This window comes from Pseudophryne corroboree, chromosome 3 (genome assembly GCF_028390025.1).
Source record: "Pseudophryne corroboree isolate aPseCor3 chromosome 3, aPseCor3.hap2, whole genome shotgun sequence".
NCBI lineage: Eukaryota > Metazoa > Chordata > Amphibia > Anura > Myobatrachidae > Pseudophryne > Pseudophryne corroboree.
This window is the reverse complement of record NC_086446.1, coordinates 45169647-45184531: the sequence shown is the minus strand read 5'-3', so window position 1 is coordinate 45184531 and position 14885 is coordinate 45169647. Positions and strand designations below refer to the sequence as shown.

Here is a 14885-nt window from a genome sequence, read left to right as displayed (position 1 = left end):
CCGTAACACCAGGGGACGTGTCTGGGTGATGACTGGAGAGGTGACTGCTGGGAATGGGACATTATACAGTAACACCAGGGGACGTGTCTGGGTGATGACTGTATCATTGTCAGGTTCCTATAAGGTGTCAGGATGTCACTGTCTATGTCTCCATGCAGGAGGGGGAGTATATAGAGGAACACAGGGGTCTGTACAAGGATGTGATGATGAAGAATCACCGGCCCCTCACATCACTGGGTAAGAGGAGACTGTCATTTATTGTATAAGGGGAGCAGGTATGGGGGCTACCTATATACACACTGTGACCAGATGCTTCCCAAGCCCTCACTGACTTGTGTCCCACGGTCACGGAACGGCTTTAGGTCACACGGGACCTGGCCAATTAAGATTCATGCTTACTGTTACTGACTCCACCCACTGCACAGTCGGCAGGTACAATGCTGCCACCACCAGACTCCTTGCTCCCGTGGCATCTTACCACAGCTGTGTGGCGTTGATTGATTCCCACTGGTCGCTTGACCAGGCCTCTGCATGGTAGCTGGCGGAAAGCGGAGCTTGAAGACACTAGGGTTACCCTGGACAGCCAGAGAACGGGGCTACATTTCATGTATCCCTGCTGGTCACAAGATGAAGCGGTCGTCTTGAGTCAAAATATGTTTATTCGCTCAAATAAAGTCCTTAAAAGGACCCTCCCTGTTTCCAGTGGAACAGCAATACAGCAAGATGTTCACAGCAGAAATAAGATGGTATAATACACTCTGAGGCATCAGGCCTCCTTTTTATCTAAAACCAACATACAGTACTATAAGGGGTGGTCCCACCTTCATTCTATCTCACAAAAAATATAAATAAAAACATGTTACATTTCAAAAGAGTTTAACAATTGGATAAAGCAAATTTCTGCTCCTTTTCATACATAATCCAAACCAGTGTGCTTAACCAAACACAATCTGATTATCATATCCCTGTCTCTTTCTCAAATGTGAATATAATTAGAATTTAAATTGCACTCACCCTCTCACCCATAGACAACGTTCTTGTCGTTTAAACATAACTCTGCATCCTAGATAATGCAGCCTAGGAAATATTAAACCAAATTGTTATTACACGAAAACCTACTGGAAAGATGCCCTACATTGCATTCGTAAAACACAGGGGGTAGTTGATCGCAGCAGGAAATTTTTTAGCAGTTGGGCAAAACCATGTGCACTGCAGGGGGGGCAGATATAACATGTGCAGAGAGAGATAGATATGAGTGGGGTGTGTTCAATCTGCAATCTAAATTGCAGTGTAAAAATAAATCAGCCCGTATTTACCCTGCACAGAAACAAAATAACCCACCCAAATCTAACTCTCTTTGCAAATGTTATATCTGCCCCCCCTGCAGTGCACATGGGTGGTCATTCCGAGTTGAACGCTCGTTATTTTTTTTCCGCAACGGATCGATTAGTCGCTAATGCGCATGCGCAATGTCCGCAGTGCGACTGCGCCAAGTAAATTTGCTATGAAGATTGGTATTTTACTCACAGCATTACAAGGTTTTTTCTTCGTTCTGGAGAGCGGAGTGTGATTGACAGGAAGTGGGTGTTTCTGGCCGGAAACTGGACGTTGTATGGGAGTGTGTGAGAAAACGCTACCATTTCTGGGAAAAACGCGAGAGTGGCTGGAGAAACGGAGGAGTGTCTGGGTGAACGCTGGGTGTGTTTGTGACGTCAAACCCGGAACGACAAGCACTGAACTGATCGCACTGGAAGAGTAAGTCTCGAGCTACTGATAAGCTAAGATTCACCCCCAGTAGGCGGCGGCTTAGTGTGTGCAATGCTGCTAAAAGCAGCTTGCGAGCGAACAACTCAGAATGACCACCATGGTTTTGCCCAACTGCTAAAAAATTTCCTGCTGCGATCAACTTGGAATTACCCCCAAAATCTGATTTAGCATCCACTCCTGTCTTTCACATCTCCATGCAGAACCAGTTTTTGGCTTATCACCCAACAGGAGATGCTGAAAGCACAAACAGTCTTCTTTCCGAACCTTAGTTTGTATCTCAAAGACAATGTTTGCCCACCAAAAGCCTGCCACTTGACAACATATGACTTTCTGTGCTAAAATGTCTAAAAACAATTCTCAAGGCCTTTTAGAAACCAAATACCTCATACTTTTCTCATAAGTGTAATGTCCCTGCAGTTCTATAACCGTGCCGTCCATAATTCTCCAACTGCGCACAGCGCAGCAATATAACATATTAAGACACATTATTGAACATACATTTAGTCATGTACAGTGCATGGTGCCTAGAGCCAAGTGCTCCTTTTAAAAATGTCGCCAAGCGCCCATTGTCCATTTAAATGGTGCCAGGCATGGAGGGTTAACCCTTTTAGTGCCGCTGCTGCTATTGGCCAGGGGGGCTCCGGCCACACACACACCATCTGATAATCACATATATACACTGTACTCAGTCACTGTGTGTCTCCTACAGATGGACCCAGTAACAGAGATACCCCAGAGAGATGTCCCCGTCCTCTGTATTCCCAGGATTGTACAGAGGAGAATCACAGGATCCCACAGGAGGATCAGGTAGGTGGGAATTAGAGTCTCCATAATATTCCAAAGTGACTGTCACTATATGATATCTAGTGAAACTGTGGGCCTGATTCTTATTTAGGAATACAGTAAGAGTAAGTGGCTACCTGGAAAACCATTTTATAATGCAAGGGATAGGCAAATACATTGTGTTTGCATGCAGGGTTATTACTGGCTACTTTTGCATGTAGCCCACAAATGCTGGAAAACTTTATTTCTCTTTCATCCACTAGGGGACACTGGAGCCCTATACAGTAGGAGTGTGAAGCTTGCAACCGGAGGTGTGGCACAATCTAAAAATTAGCATTGTCTGCACAGCCGGCTCCTCCCCCTTCACATCCCTCCTCCCCCAGTTTGAAAAATTGTGCTAGAGGTACAGCACGTGGAAGCACTGAGCTCCTGACTAACATTTCTAAAACAGTGTGCGGCATCCACCTAATAAAAGAGAGACAAGGCATCTTTATATTGGAGAGACAAAGATCCATTTTGAAGGGACCTGTATCTCTCGACAAGGAGATCCTCAGAGAAACTCAGAGTGAGTACTATAAAAAAATTTAAATAAGGACCCAGTTAGCTTTTTTATTTTTATTATTTAATCCCCTTGTCAGCAAAGCCCGAGAGGTTACTCTCGTATAACATGAGGTCACCAGCGATCGCAGTGAGTAGCGCAGGGCTGGAGGAGTGCGCCGGGTGGATGTGAGTAAGCCGCCCACACTGTACAGCCGCTGACTAGCGCTACGGGACTTAGTGACAGGGTCCCGGAACGCGCACACCAGGGGGCAGACAGTCCCTTTAGCCGCGCTGATGGGCGCCGCTACGAGACTTAGTGACAGAGTCCCGGAGCGCGCACACCAGGGGGCAGACAGTCCCTTTAGCCTCGCTGATGGGCGCCGCTATGAGACATTCCAAGGGGCAGGGATAAGCTCTCCCCCTCGTATAGATACAAGAGGGATGGTTTTTTGTAACAACAGCTCCGTCTGCTGGTAAATTTATATATTTAGATAAGAGGATCTCCTGAACAGAATAATCTACTTTACTATTTATATTTTCAAAGGACTTCTATTACAAAGATCCTGAAGAAAATACATGGAAGCAAGCGGATACCAACTCTACCATCGTAGCTGATTTACAGTTGGGTTGTGAGGGATGCGAGTCGGCTGGTGTAATAATTTTTTTTTTAAATTTATTTTGTCCTGCTCCTTTTCTATATACTGAAAGGAAGGGTAATTTCTGCCGGATCCGATACCTTTGCTTCCATCATCTCTCAGTCTTTCTCTTCCTAGTTTAAAGGGTGGAAGCGCTGCATAATACCCTGGTAGAAGGTTTTAACAACATGTCTAAAGCACCAACTAGGACCTCCAAGACCTGTTATGTTTGTTAGAAATGTAACAAGAAAAGCATGCGGGTTGGCAGCTCCGGTGTGTGCGACTCCTGCTAAGACAAGGACGCTCCACCTGGGAGCAGTGCTCCGTCTTGGTCATGGGAAGACAACCTTGCAAATAGAATCTCCAAGGAGATGGCAGAATCGCGCAAGCAGCACTCGGAATGGGCTGCGGGATTCTCAAAGACAATGGAGGAATTTCTCATCAAGTTAACACCGCCCGCACAAGCAGAAACGAATGTGCGCAAGGCTGTTAAGACCTCTTCCTATTATACGGAATCAGAGGAGGAAGAAGGTTTTCTCCTTGATACATAGGAAGGTGAGTTAATTGAATCTAACCTAGACGCCGATTTTCCAGAAGACGACACGGCAATCTCGGGTCTTGATTCTTTAATTGACGCAGTAAAGGAGATCCTAAACTTTAAGGTAGAAGAAACAAAGGAGCCGGAAGATTTCTAATTGTTCGAATCCCAAAATCCGCCTTCAGCAGTGTTTCACATTCCTAAATCCCTCCAATCTCAAATGGAGAAGGCTTGGAAACAACCTGACAAGCGCTTTCAGTTTCCAAATAGGTTTCAAGTAACTTATCCCCTAACCAAGGGTGTAATGGATAAGTGGGAGACCCCACCAGTAGTGGATGCTTCCCTAGGAAGGTTGTCAAAGAAGACAATCTTACCAATACCTAATGTAACGACTTTAAAGGATGCTTCAGACTGAAAGGTTGACACAACTTTAAAGTAAATTTTTGTAGCAGCAGGTGCAGCACAGAAACCTACGATCATCTGTGCTTGGGTCAACAAGGCCATAGGAGCATGGTCTGGACATAGGCCCTCATTCTGAGTTAATCGCAGCAGCAAGAAAGTTAGCAATTGGGCAAAACCATGTGCACTGCAGGGGAAGCAGATATATCATGTGCAGAGAGAGTTAGATTTGGGTGGGTTATTTTGTTTCTGTGCAGGGTAAATACTGGCTGCTTTATTTTTACACTGCAAATTAGATTGCAGATTGAACACACCCCACCCAAATCTAACTCTCTCTACACATGTTATATCTACCCCTCCTGCAGTGCACATGGTTTTGCCCAATTGCTAACTTTCTTGCTGCTGCGATCAACTCAGAATGAGGGCCATATTGTACAGGCTATTGAGGAGGAAAATAGTTTAGAAGAGATTACCCAACTGGCGAAACACATTTGAGAATCAGCTTCATACTTATGTCAAGCCTCAAAGGATATTAGCAGTATTGCATCACGCATCTCGGCATTGCCCATATCGGCTAGACGGATTTTATGGCTCAGAGAATGGCAAGGAGACTCTGACACCAAGAAGGCGGTAGAATCCATTCCCTTTGGGGGCGAGATGCTTTTCGGTCCAGAGTTGGACAAGTGGATCTCGCAGGCTACAGCTGGGAAGTCCAGCTTCCTACCTACTTCTTATACGAGAACCATTCCACAGGTTAGGAGAGGTTATTCGGGACCAGTGTTTACTTCATTTAGATCACAACAGGTTTCGGTACACAAGTACGTGGGGGCAAAGGTAGAGGCCGCTCACAGGCAGCAATCAGAAGCAGGTAAACCTGCTGACAAGGCCGTGGCATGACGGCCTCCCAGCTCACCTGGGGTCCCCCTTGGTGGGCGCACATCTGGAGGGTTTTCAGGACGTCTGGGCCAGAACCTCACCAGAATTTTGGATAAACATAATCTCTCAGGGATACAAACTGGATTTTCAACAGAGGCCTCACAGTTTTTTACAATAGGATTGCCTCAGTGCCCTCAGAAAGCAAAAGCACTACTGACAGCAATTCAAAAATTGCTACAGTCAGAGGTCATTATTCCGGTTCCCGCCTCTCAGAGAGAACGGTCAGACCAATACTCAATTTAAAAGTTTTAAACCAGTTTCTAAGGGTCTACAAATTCAAGATGGAATCAATCCAGTCGGTCATTGCAGGCTTAGAACAGGGCAAGTTCATGGTATCCATGGACATACAAGATGCATATCCCAATCTGGACTCCTCACCAGGCTTACTTAAGGTTCACACTGGTGACGGATCAATAACAACTCAGGGCCTTGCCGTTCGGTCTATCATCAGCCCCAAGAATCTTTATGAAGATCATGGCAATAATGGTTGCAGGATTGAGACTGTTGGGGGTCACAATAATACCTTATCTAGATGATCTACTGATCAAGGCATCATCTCAGGAACAGCTGATCAAGGATGTTCAGACATCTCATCAATTTCTTATTCAACATGGGTGGATTGTGAATTTCCAGAAATCCAACCTCATGCCAACTCAACGGATTCAGTTCCTCGGTCTCATCTTGGACACGGTACAATTGAGAGTTTTCCTACCAGAGAACAAGGTCCAAGACCTACAGAGATTAGTGGGTCAGGTTCTGAAGACACAAATGGTCTCTCTACACCTCTGTGTGCAGCTTCTCAGGAAGATGGTGGCGTCGTTCGAGACTCTCCAAAATGGCAGACTTCATTCCCGACCATTCAAGATGAACATCATTGCTGAGGGAGCAGGTTCGCACTGGCTTTTACATAGAAGAATCCGACTTCCACCGCGCATACGAACCTCCTTAATTTGGTGGTCGTTGCACAGGAATCTTGTAGCAGGCAAGAGATTCGGCATTTGGGATTGGAGGATCCTGACAATGGACGCCAGTCTCAGAGGTTGGGGTGCCGTCTTAGAGGAACATCAGTTTCAGGGCAGATGGACGTTCCTGGAGTGCAGACTACCCATAAACATTCTCGAACTAAGAGCAGTTTACAATGCGCTTCTCTTAGCCGAAGACCTAGTCATGGGTCAACACGTAAGGATACAGTCGGACAATGTCACGACAACGGCTTACATAAACTATCAAGGAGGAACAAAGAGCAGGATGGCGTTGAAGGAAGCCACAAAGATCTTGTTGTGGGCAGAAAGGCGAAACATCATCCTCTCGGCAGTGTTCATTCCAGGTGTGGAGAACTGGGAAGCAGATTATCTCAGTCGCCAGGACATGCATCCGGGAGAGTGGTGCCTACATCCATGGATTTTCAACATGGTGGTGAGGAGATGGGGTCTACCTCAAGTGGACCTAATGGCGTCTCGGCAAAACCATCAGCTGCCCAGATATGTATCCAGGACAAGAGATCCAGCAGCAGAAGGATGGGACGCATTAACACTTCCTTGGTTTTATAGGAGGGTTTACATTTTTCCACCTTTCCCACTCATACCCAGGGTTCTGAAAAGGTTGAAACGAGAACGAGTGTGGGCAATTCTAATCGCACCAGATTGGCCCCGCAGGAGTTGGTACTCCGACCTGCGGGGGTTACTAGCAGAAGATCCTTGGCGGTTACCTCAGAGAGAGGACCTGCTTTCTCAGGGACCGTTCCTACACCCAGACCTGAACAGGCTGCTTTTAACGGCGTGGCTATTGGATCTTAAGAAACAGAGGGATACCAAGAACGGCCATTCCTACGATGATTGCCACTAGGAAGCCGGTCACAGCCATTTGCTACTACAGGGTTTTGTCAGGAACGTGGGTGGAATCCGACGAACTTCCACTTATCCAGACTTCTACTTTTCCTTCAGGCCGGTCTAGATGAAGGACTGAGGCTGGGCTCTCTGAAGCTTCAAATTTCATCTCTCTCCATCCTGTTTCAACAGCGGTTAGCATCCTTACAAGAGATTCAAACCTTTTTACAGGGGGTCCTAAGGATACAACCCCCTTTTCGTCCTCCAACTGCGCCATGGGACTAACATTTGGTGTTGGAATTTTTGAGATCACCAACTTTTGAACCGTTAGCAAGAACAGACCTGACATATCTCTCTTGGAAAGTCACGTTATTGCTTGCCTTGGCTTCGGCCAGGAGGATTTCTGAGTTGGGAGCCTTATCCTGTAAGAGTCCTTTTTACATTTTTCATGAGGATAGGGCAGAACACCATACAAGAGCTGATTTCCTTCCTAAGGTTGTTTCGGGGTTTCACGTAAACCAGCCAATTGTGATCTCCTCTTTCCAGGGTCTCCCAGATGGGGACGTGTCCTTGGATGTTGTCCGAGCTTTACGGGTATACGTACAAGTTACGTCGTCCTTCAGAAAGTCGGACCATTTGTTTGTTCTTTATGATGGGCCAAAGAAGGGTTGGCCAGCATCTAAGCAGTCTTTGTCTAGATGGATTAGACTTGCCATTCGGCAAGCTTATATTTCCTGTGGTAAACAGGTTCCGGTACAGACGGGTGCTCAAACCACCCGATCCGTGGGTGCCTCATGGGCGGCTGCCAGAGGTGCTCCCACTATTCAACTTTGCAGAGCGGCGACGTGGTCCTCAGCCCACACGTTTGCGAAATTTTACAAGTTTGATACCTTTGCGTCCGGAGACTCTAAGTTTGGACGTTTAGTTTTGCAGGCCACCGACAGCACTCCCTCCCTGTGGGATAACTTTGGGACGTCCCCTACTGTATAAGACTCCAGTGTCCCCTAGTGGATGAAAGAGAAAAGAGGATTTTGGTACTTACCGATAAATCCATCTCTCAATCCTCTAGGGGACACTGGACGCCCGCCTCGGTGCTGTCAACCTGCTGTGTTCTAAGTTCTTGTTTTAAACAGTTCGTATAAATGGTGTTCCTTATTCGGTCAAGAGTTCTTGGGCGCTGTTTGATATGTTATACGGTTCGGTTCCTCGCCATGTGCTATAGTGTCATGTCCTATTCTCTCAGTCAAATTTTTCAAACTGAGGGAGGAGGGATGCGGGCTGTGCAGACAATGCTAATTTTAGATTGTGCCACACCTCTGGTTCAAGGCTTCACACCCCTACTGTATAGGACTCCAGTGTCCCCTAGAGGATTTAGAGAAATGGATTTATCGGTAAGTACCAAAATCCTCTTTTTGTGGGTTTCTTAGGGTGAAGATCTGACTGATAATAAGGCAGAAGATATAAAGAGAGAAGAAGAGACGTATGTGACAGTTAATATTGCAGAAGATACAGAGGAAGAAGAGACGTATGTGACTGATATAAAGGCAGAAGATGTAGAGAGAGAAGAAGAGATGTATGTGAGAGGTGATCAGTTGTGTAAGGAGGAGGAAATTCCTACAGATATCAGCACAGGTGAGTAATAATCCATATTACAGAAAAGAGTCACATATTCTCCTTGCTGAGTCACTACAGAAGTCTCTTCCCCTCCACCCTCCACTGTCATATCAAACTAATGTGGTAAATGTATCTGCCCAGTGTGGGAACGTCAGCCCCTATTATACTCCTGCTCCCCACCTCACATCATGTCACTGTGTGTTACCAGCCCAGAGATCTGACCAGTCTCCTCCCACCACTCTCTGGTGTATCTCATACATCAGGAGCCATCAGCCCCTATTATATTCCTGCTCTCCTCCTCACATCATGTCACTGTGTGTTACCAGCCCAGAGATCTGACCAGTCTCCTCCCACCACTCTCTGGTGTATCTCATACATCAGGAGCCTTCAGCCCCTATTATACTCCTGCTCTCCCCCTCACATGTCGCTGTGTGTTACCAGCCCAGAGGAGTGTTACATGCCAGTGTCTGTATTTAGGTCTGTGCACTGTGCTGTGTGATGTGTTGTGTTACATATTAAGCTAAAGTTTTACCTGTTCAGCAGTTGTATTATATATAATAATAAAAAAGAAACAATTATTTCCATATATTTATCTTCCAGCAGATGGACAGAGAGGCAGGAATACCTCGGAGAGACATCTAACTATGTTTCCAGATTTGAAATTAGAAGAGAGCATCTCATGGTATTCTGGAGGAGAATACTCCATTACCCCAATTATACATCCAGTGCCTCACAGTGCCGATATATCATCTGTTCCCGCTAACCATGAGGAGTGTAACATTAATTCAGATGTTGCTACACATAGTACAGCTCCTACAGATTCTACAGTCTTTCCCTCTTCTGAATTTGTTAAATCCTGTAATAATCAGTCAGTCTTTGTTACACAGGAGAATCGCACAAGTAAGACACAATTTTCATGCTCTGAGTGTGGGAAATGTTTTAAATATAAAGCAAATTTTATTGAACATCAGAGAAGTCACACAGGCGAGAAGCCATTTCCATGCTCTGAATGTGGGAAATGTTTTACACAGAAGTCGAATCTTGTTACACATCTAAAAAATCACAGAGATAAGAGACCATTTTCATGCTCTGCGTGTGGGAAATGTTTTACATATAAATCACGTCTTGTCATACATAAGAGAAGTCACACAGGTGAGAAGCCATTTTCATGTTCTGTGTGTGGAAAATGTTTTACATATAAATCATTTCTTGTCATACATGAAAGAAGTCACACTGGTGAGAAGCCATTTCCATGTTCTGAGTGTAGGAAATGTTTTAAAAAGAAATCAGGTCTTGTTAGACATCAGATAACTCACACAGGTGAGAGGCCATTTCCATGTTCTGAGTGTGGGAAATGTTTTACACAGAAATCAGATCTTGCTGCACATCAGAGACGTCACACAGGTGAAAGGCCATTTCCATGCTCTGAGTGTGGGAAATGTTTTACACAGAAATCCGATCTTGTGATACATCAGAGAAGGCACACAGGTGAGAAGCCATTTTTATGCTCTGAGTGTGGGAGATGTTTTAAACAGAAATCATATCTTGTTAATCATCGGAGAACTCACACAGGTGAGAGACCATTTCCATGTGCTGAGTGTGGGAAATGTTTTACACGTAAATCAGCTCTTGTTAGACATCAGAGAAATCACTCAGGAGAGAGACCATTTCCATGCTCTGAGTGTGGGAAATGTTTTACACATAGATCTGATCTGGTTAGACATCAGAAAATTCACACAAAATGAAAACAATATCAATGAGCTCACCGATATGAAAGAGGATTGCAGCAATCTATATATTATGAAAAGCATTGATATTAAAATTTGCAATTCAAGTACGGAGTGTATTCTCAAAGGTATATTTTCCTCACCTATTCATTATAGAGGACAATTAAAAATTCAAGTCGTTGCCATACACAGACATAGGTGAAATTTTCGCCATCGACGTAAGACTGGAACAGAATGTACATGTATGGATGTTATTGCAATCTACTTATTCTGTTAGATGTCGGTATCTGTTATATCTCTTCACAACATTTTGGCCAAAGCCAAGGAATTAATTTGTTTTGACTGTGGTCTTATTTGCAGCAAGTAAAGAAGATTTAATAAGTTGGGACAGGGGTACAACCAGCTCCAATCGAGGGACTCAAGCTCCTCCTCTTCATATGCAACCTGTCCTACCGACACCAGTTTTTGGTGCCTAAGTTTTTTTTTTGTGACAAGTAAAGCTAGTGTTCTGAGTTGTACTCCAGCTTGTTAAGAATTTGGGAGATTTTTACGTTTTATTCTTTCCTCTTTGGCTAATAGGGGGTGAGTGGGTGAGTTCTTTCCCTCCATTTTTCTATGGAGCCTTTAGCTGATCAATTATGTTCTTTTCAAGCCCAGAACTTTAGTATACCGTAGTTGCGGCATGCCAGTTTAGTCAGACAGCCAAACAGGCCCCAGACCAACACACCGATATTAGACATCGTGAGAAGGTAGCCCATCAGGAGAAGCCCTTGGTAAAAGCTCATCTGTTATGTTTCATGGACAAGTGGTTAGAAAACACTTCAGAGACTTGGTAAGAGATATTTACATAGGTTTATATTATAGATCTTCTACCAGTTCACTTGATCCAAGAAAGTGTCTGGCTTTACAAGAGGCAATTTAGAAGTTTCAGCAGGAATTGTCCCAGTACCTGCCGGCAGAGAGATGTGATATTTTATTGAAACCTTTTCCTTGGTCAGAAGCCAGACGGGTCTTTTGGGCCACTGCATTCAGAGTCTTTACCAAGGTGATGGAGGCCTTGCTAAGGTTTAATAAAAGTAGTTACTCCAGAGATTCTGTTAGATCGTGTCAGATTAACAGAACGAAGAGTTGGTTTCCCATGGTTGGGTAATATATTGTTTAAAATTAAATAATCAAGTCTAGTTCTGGATTTTCCTGGGCAAACTGTTCAAAATCAGACTTATGAGGGTTTTTCCTTCTGGAAGCAAGATTCCCTTCCTACAAAAAATGGTAACATAGCTCCTGAAATAGAGACGTGTTGGTACTTTATTGCATAAAGGCATTGGGCAAGATGGTCTTCACTTATCAGGCAAATCATTTTGCCCAATTTCACTCTCAGAGGTTACAGATAAAGATTTGATGCAGATGATACAGGTCCCATCTTCATCTGTAATATGTATTTCATTCTGTTCACTGTTGTAGCAACCTAACAGGTCATTCTTTTGTAATGTCAGAATGACATTACATGTTTCAGGGCAGGTGGTTTCTCGAAGAGTCCTTACTCCATATCCATGTTCTGAAACTTTAGGCTGGTCTTCAGTGCCCGAAATTCCCTTTACATAGACCAGTTCCTCAAGTCTACATAAAGGGTCAGACAGTCTCAGTTAATTTAGACATTGCTATTATAATAGCATATTTGAACCATCAGGGGATACCAAGATTGCCCAGACCACAGAGACATCAAGGATCTTCCTATGAGTGGAGAGGAATGTGCGGTCTCTCGCCGCTTTGTATTTTCCCGAGGTGAGCATTGGGCAATGGACTATCTCAGCAGACAGAACCAACATTTGGGGGAATGATCACTCCATCCAGATGTTTTCCAACAGATAGTGGACAAATGGGTTCAACCAGATATTAATATGATAGTGTCCACATTGAACTTCAAAGTAAGACATTACTGTACCAGGATAAGAGATCCAGGGTTGGTATTAGTTGTGGTAGTGATGGTCTTTTAGGATTATCCCCTCATTTACCATGCTGCAGAAGGTCATGGAAAAGGTAAAGGGTACGTCATTCTTGTTGCTTTAGACTGGCCATAAAGGGTCTGGGAATTTGGATCTGCTGTGCAGGTGGCAGGCTCTTGCATTGCCTGGTCCCTTAATCCAGGGGAGATTCCTACAATCAGCATTACCGCATCTAGCTTGGTTATTCAGATCCAAAATGTATTCAGATAAGTTGAAAAAGACCACAATGAATGTTAGGTGGCCTGCATCAGCCAAAAGGTATCACAGAGTGTGGAAATCTTATGTGGCCTGGTGTGAATGGATGAAGGTCCCCACTTTGACCTTCACGTTGGCACAACTGTTCATGTTTTACAGGAGGGTCTTGATGCAGCGTAAAGGTGGGGTTATCTGAAAGTTCAGTCATGTCAGTGTTTTGTTTTTTTAATCAGTAAAAAACTAGTAACAATTCCAGAGTTCTAGACTTTTGCAAAGCTTTCCCCATTTTCAAGGCCAGTACTCAACCTCTGTTCAAAGGCATTTTTTAAATATGGCCGTCCAAGGAAAAAGTTTGGATGCTCCTGTTATAGACCATGCTTTTTTCACTGGTGGACTTGTGTAATTCAAACAAATGATAAGAACTATTTAGATTTTCAGTCAATGAGAAAGTTTCCGTTGTGGGGTATATATATGTGATAAGTAATGGTAGCTTTTGTAAAGTGAATGTGAAACTAGAGACATTTATACACATCGCATTGCTGTAGTTTAGGAATCATAGTTTAGAATACTCCACTAACAAATGACTCCGTAGTCAGCACGTCCTCTTCTTTTTATATTATAAGAGCTCCTATGGTTTAGAACGGTGAGTTCTAGCTGTTGGTCCGTTCCCAAGTGCATCTTTCTTTTCCCTTTTGTTGTACGTTACCCGTGGTCATCCTTGGAAAACTCTGAAGGTGAAGATGTTGATCTGTGCAATAGTGTTACCAAGGAGCAGCAGAGAGAGGAAAGTGATAGAGTGAGGTGAAGCTGGTGGGGTTAACGGCAAAAATCTAAAAAAGTGTTAATAAGATGTTTTGTGCAGAATTATGTTATCATTGTGTTGTGCTACTAGGTTTCTCCTGTTATGTTGATGCTTCCCCACCTATTATACTATAATGTTACGACTACAACGGTGCCAGATCTTGTGAACTTTTTAGTTATGTGGGACACGAACATAAATGTTTTTGTATTTTATTCGGTGAAACCTTTCTATTATGCCGTACAATGACCTTTAATGTGATCAGCTTACTATGAATAAAATAATTTATACAACGTATTTTTCAAGGTGTCAACTTTACTGTAATATTCACACACAAAAATTAGTATGGCTCAGAATATGATATATTTAAACCTTCAACTTGAGAATTTTTAATATGATTTCTGATTCATGGTACCAAAGAAACGAAATACAATAGATATATCTTACTCACTGATCGCTGTGCATGAAAATGAGAGAGAAAATCAGTAGAGTACCAATGCGTTTAAGCAGTGCTGGAGTGGGGCACGGGGGGAATGTAGTGGTAGGGACACATGCTTAAGGGTGTGACCATGTCTCCAGAGGGGGTGAGGCTAGCCAACACAGAGGCTTGGCTACCCATTAAAGAATGTATGATCTGTGCCCCTTGATAAATATGTGAATACTGCCAGTACACGCATGATAATCAGAGCCGTACCAATCGAAAGAATAGACTGAATTTGGTGCAGCTATTAGCAGCTGTTTTGGGAGTGTGTGAGGCTCCTATCAGAATATATTTGGTATTGGGGAGAAAACGGCGTTTGGAGTTTCTGGATGAATTTACAAAAGAATGGACAACGGTTGGAATATAACTAAGTGTTAATACATTAAATATATAAAAACATATATAAATATCTACTGATATAGGGACACTACTGGAGAGTAACACTAAACTCTGATGTCTTATTGTCCGGTATATTGTGTACCAAGCAATAAAAATTCCTCATAATGTGTGGGAGGATTAGATAAATTTTGTCCCTCTATAAAGGTGATGCCAATATAATTCCACATATGGATAAAAAAATCTCCGGTATATTGAACTATACGTCCATATATTCTTAATGCAGGTGGAATTGTAATCTCCTAG

The 14885-nt window shown here is 43.7% G+C and overlaps 1 protein-coding gene across 1 annotated transcript in view; it reads left to right on the top strand.

Annotated features, from left to right (window-relative positions):
- LOC135057138 (zinc finger protein 16-like) overlaps positions 1-14059 on the top strand; it is a 130010-nt gene extending 115951 nt beyond the window's left edge. The window contains exons 12-15 of the mRNA XM_063963034.1: positions 159-237; positions 2477-2574; positions 8852-9056; positions 9639-14059. Of these exons, the coding sequence (XP_063819104.1) occupies positions 159-237; positions 2477-2574; positions 8852-9056; positions 9639-10783 (1527 nt within the window). The 3' untranslated portion in view covers positions 10784-14059. The remainder of the gene's footprint in view (positions 1-158; positions 238-2476; positions 2575-8851; positions 9057-9638) is intronic.
- Positions 14060-14885: the final 826 nt, after the last annotated feature.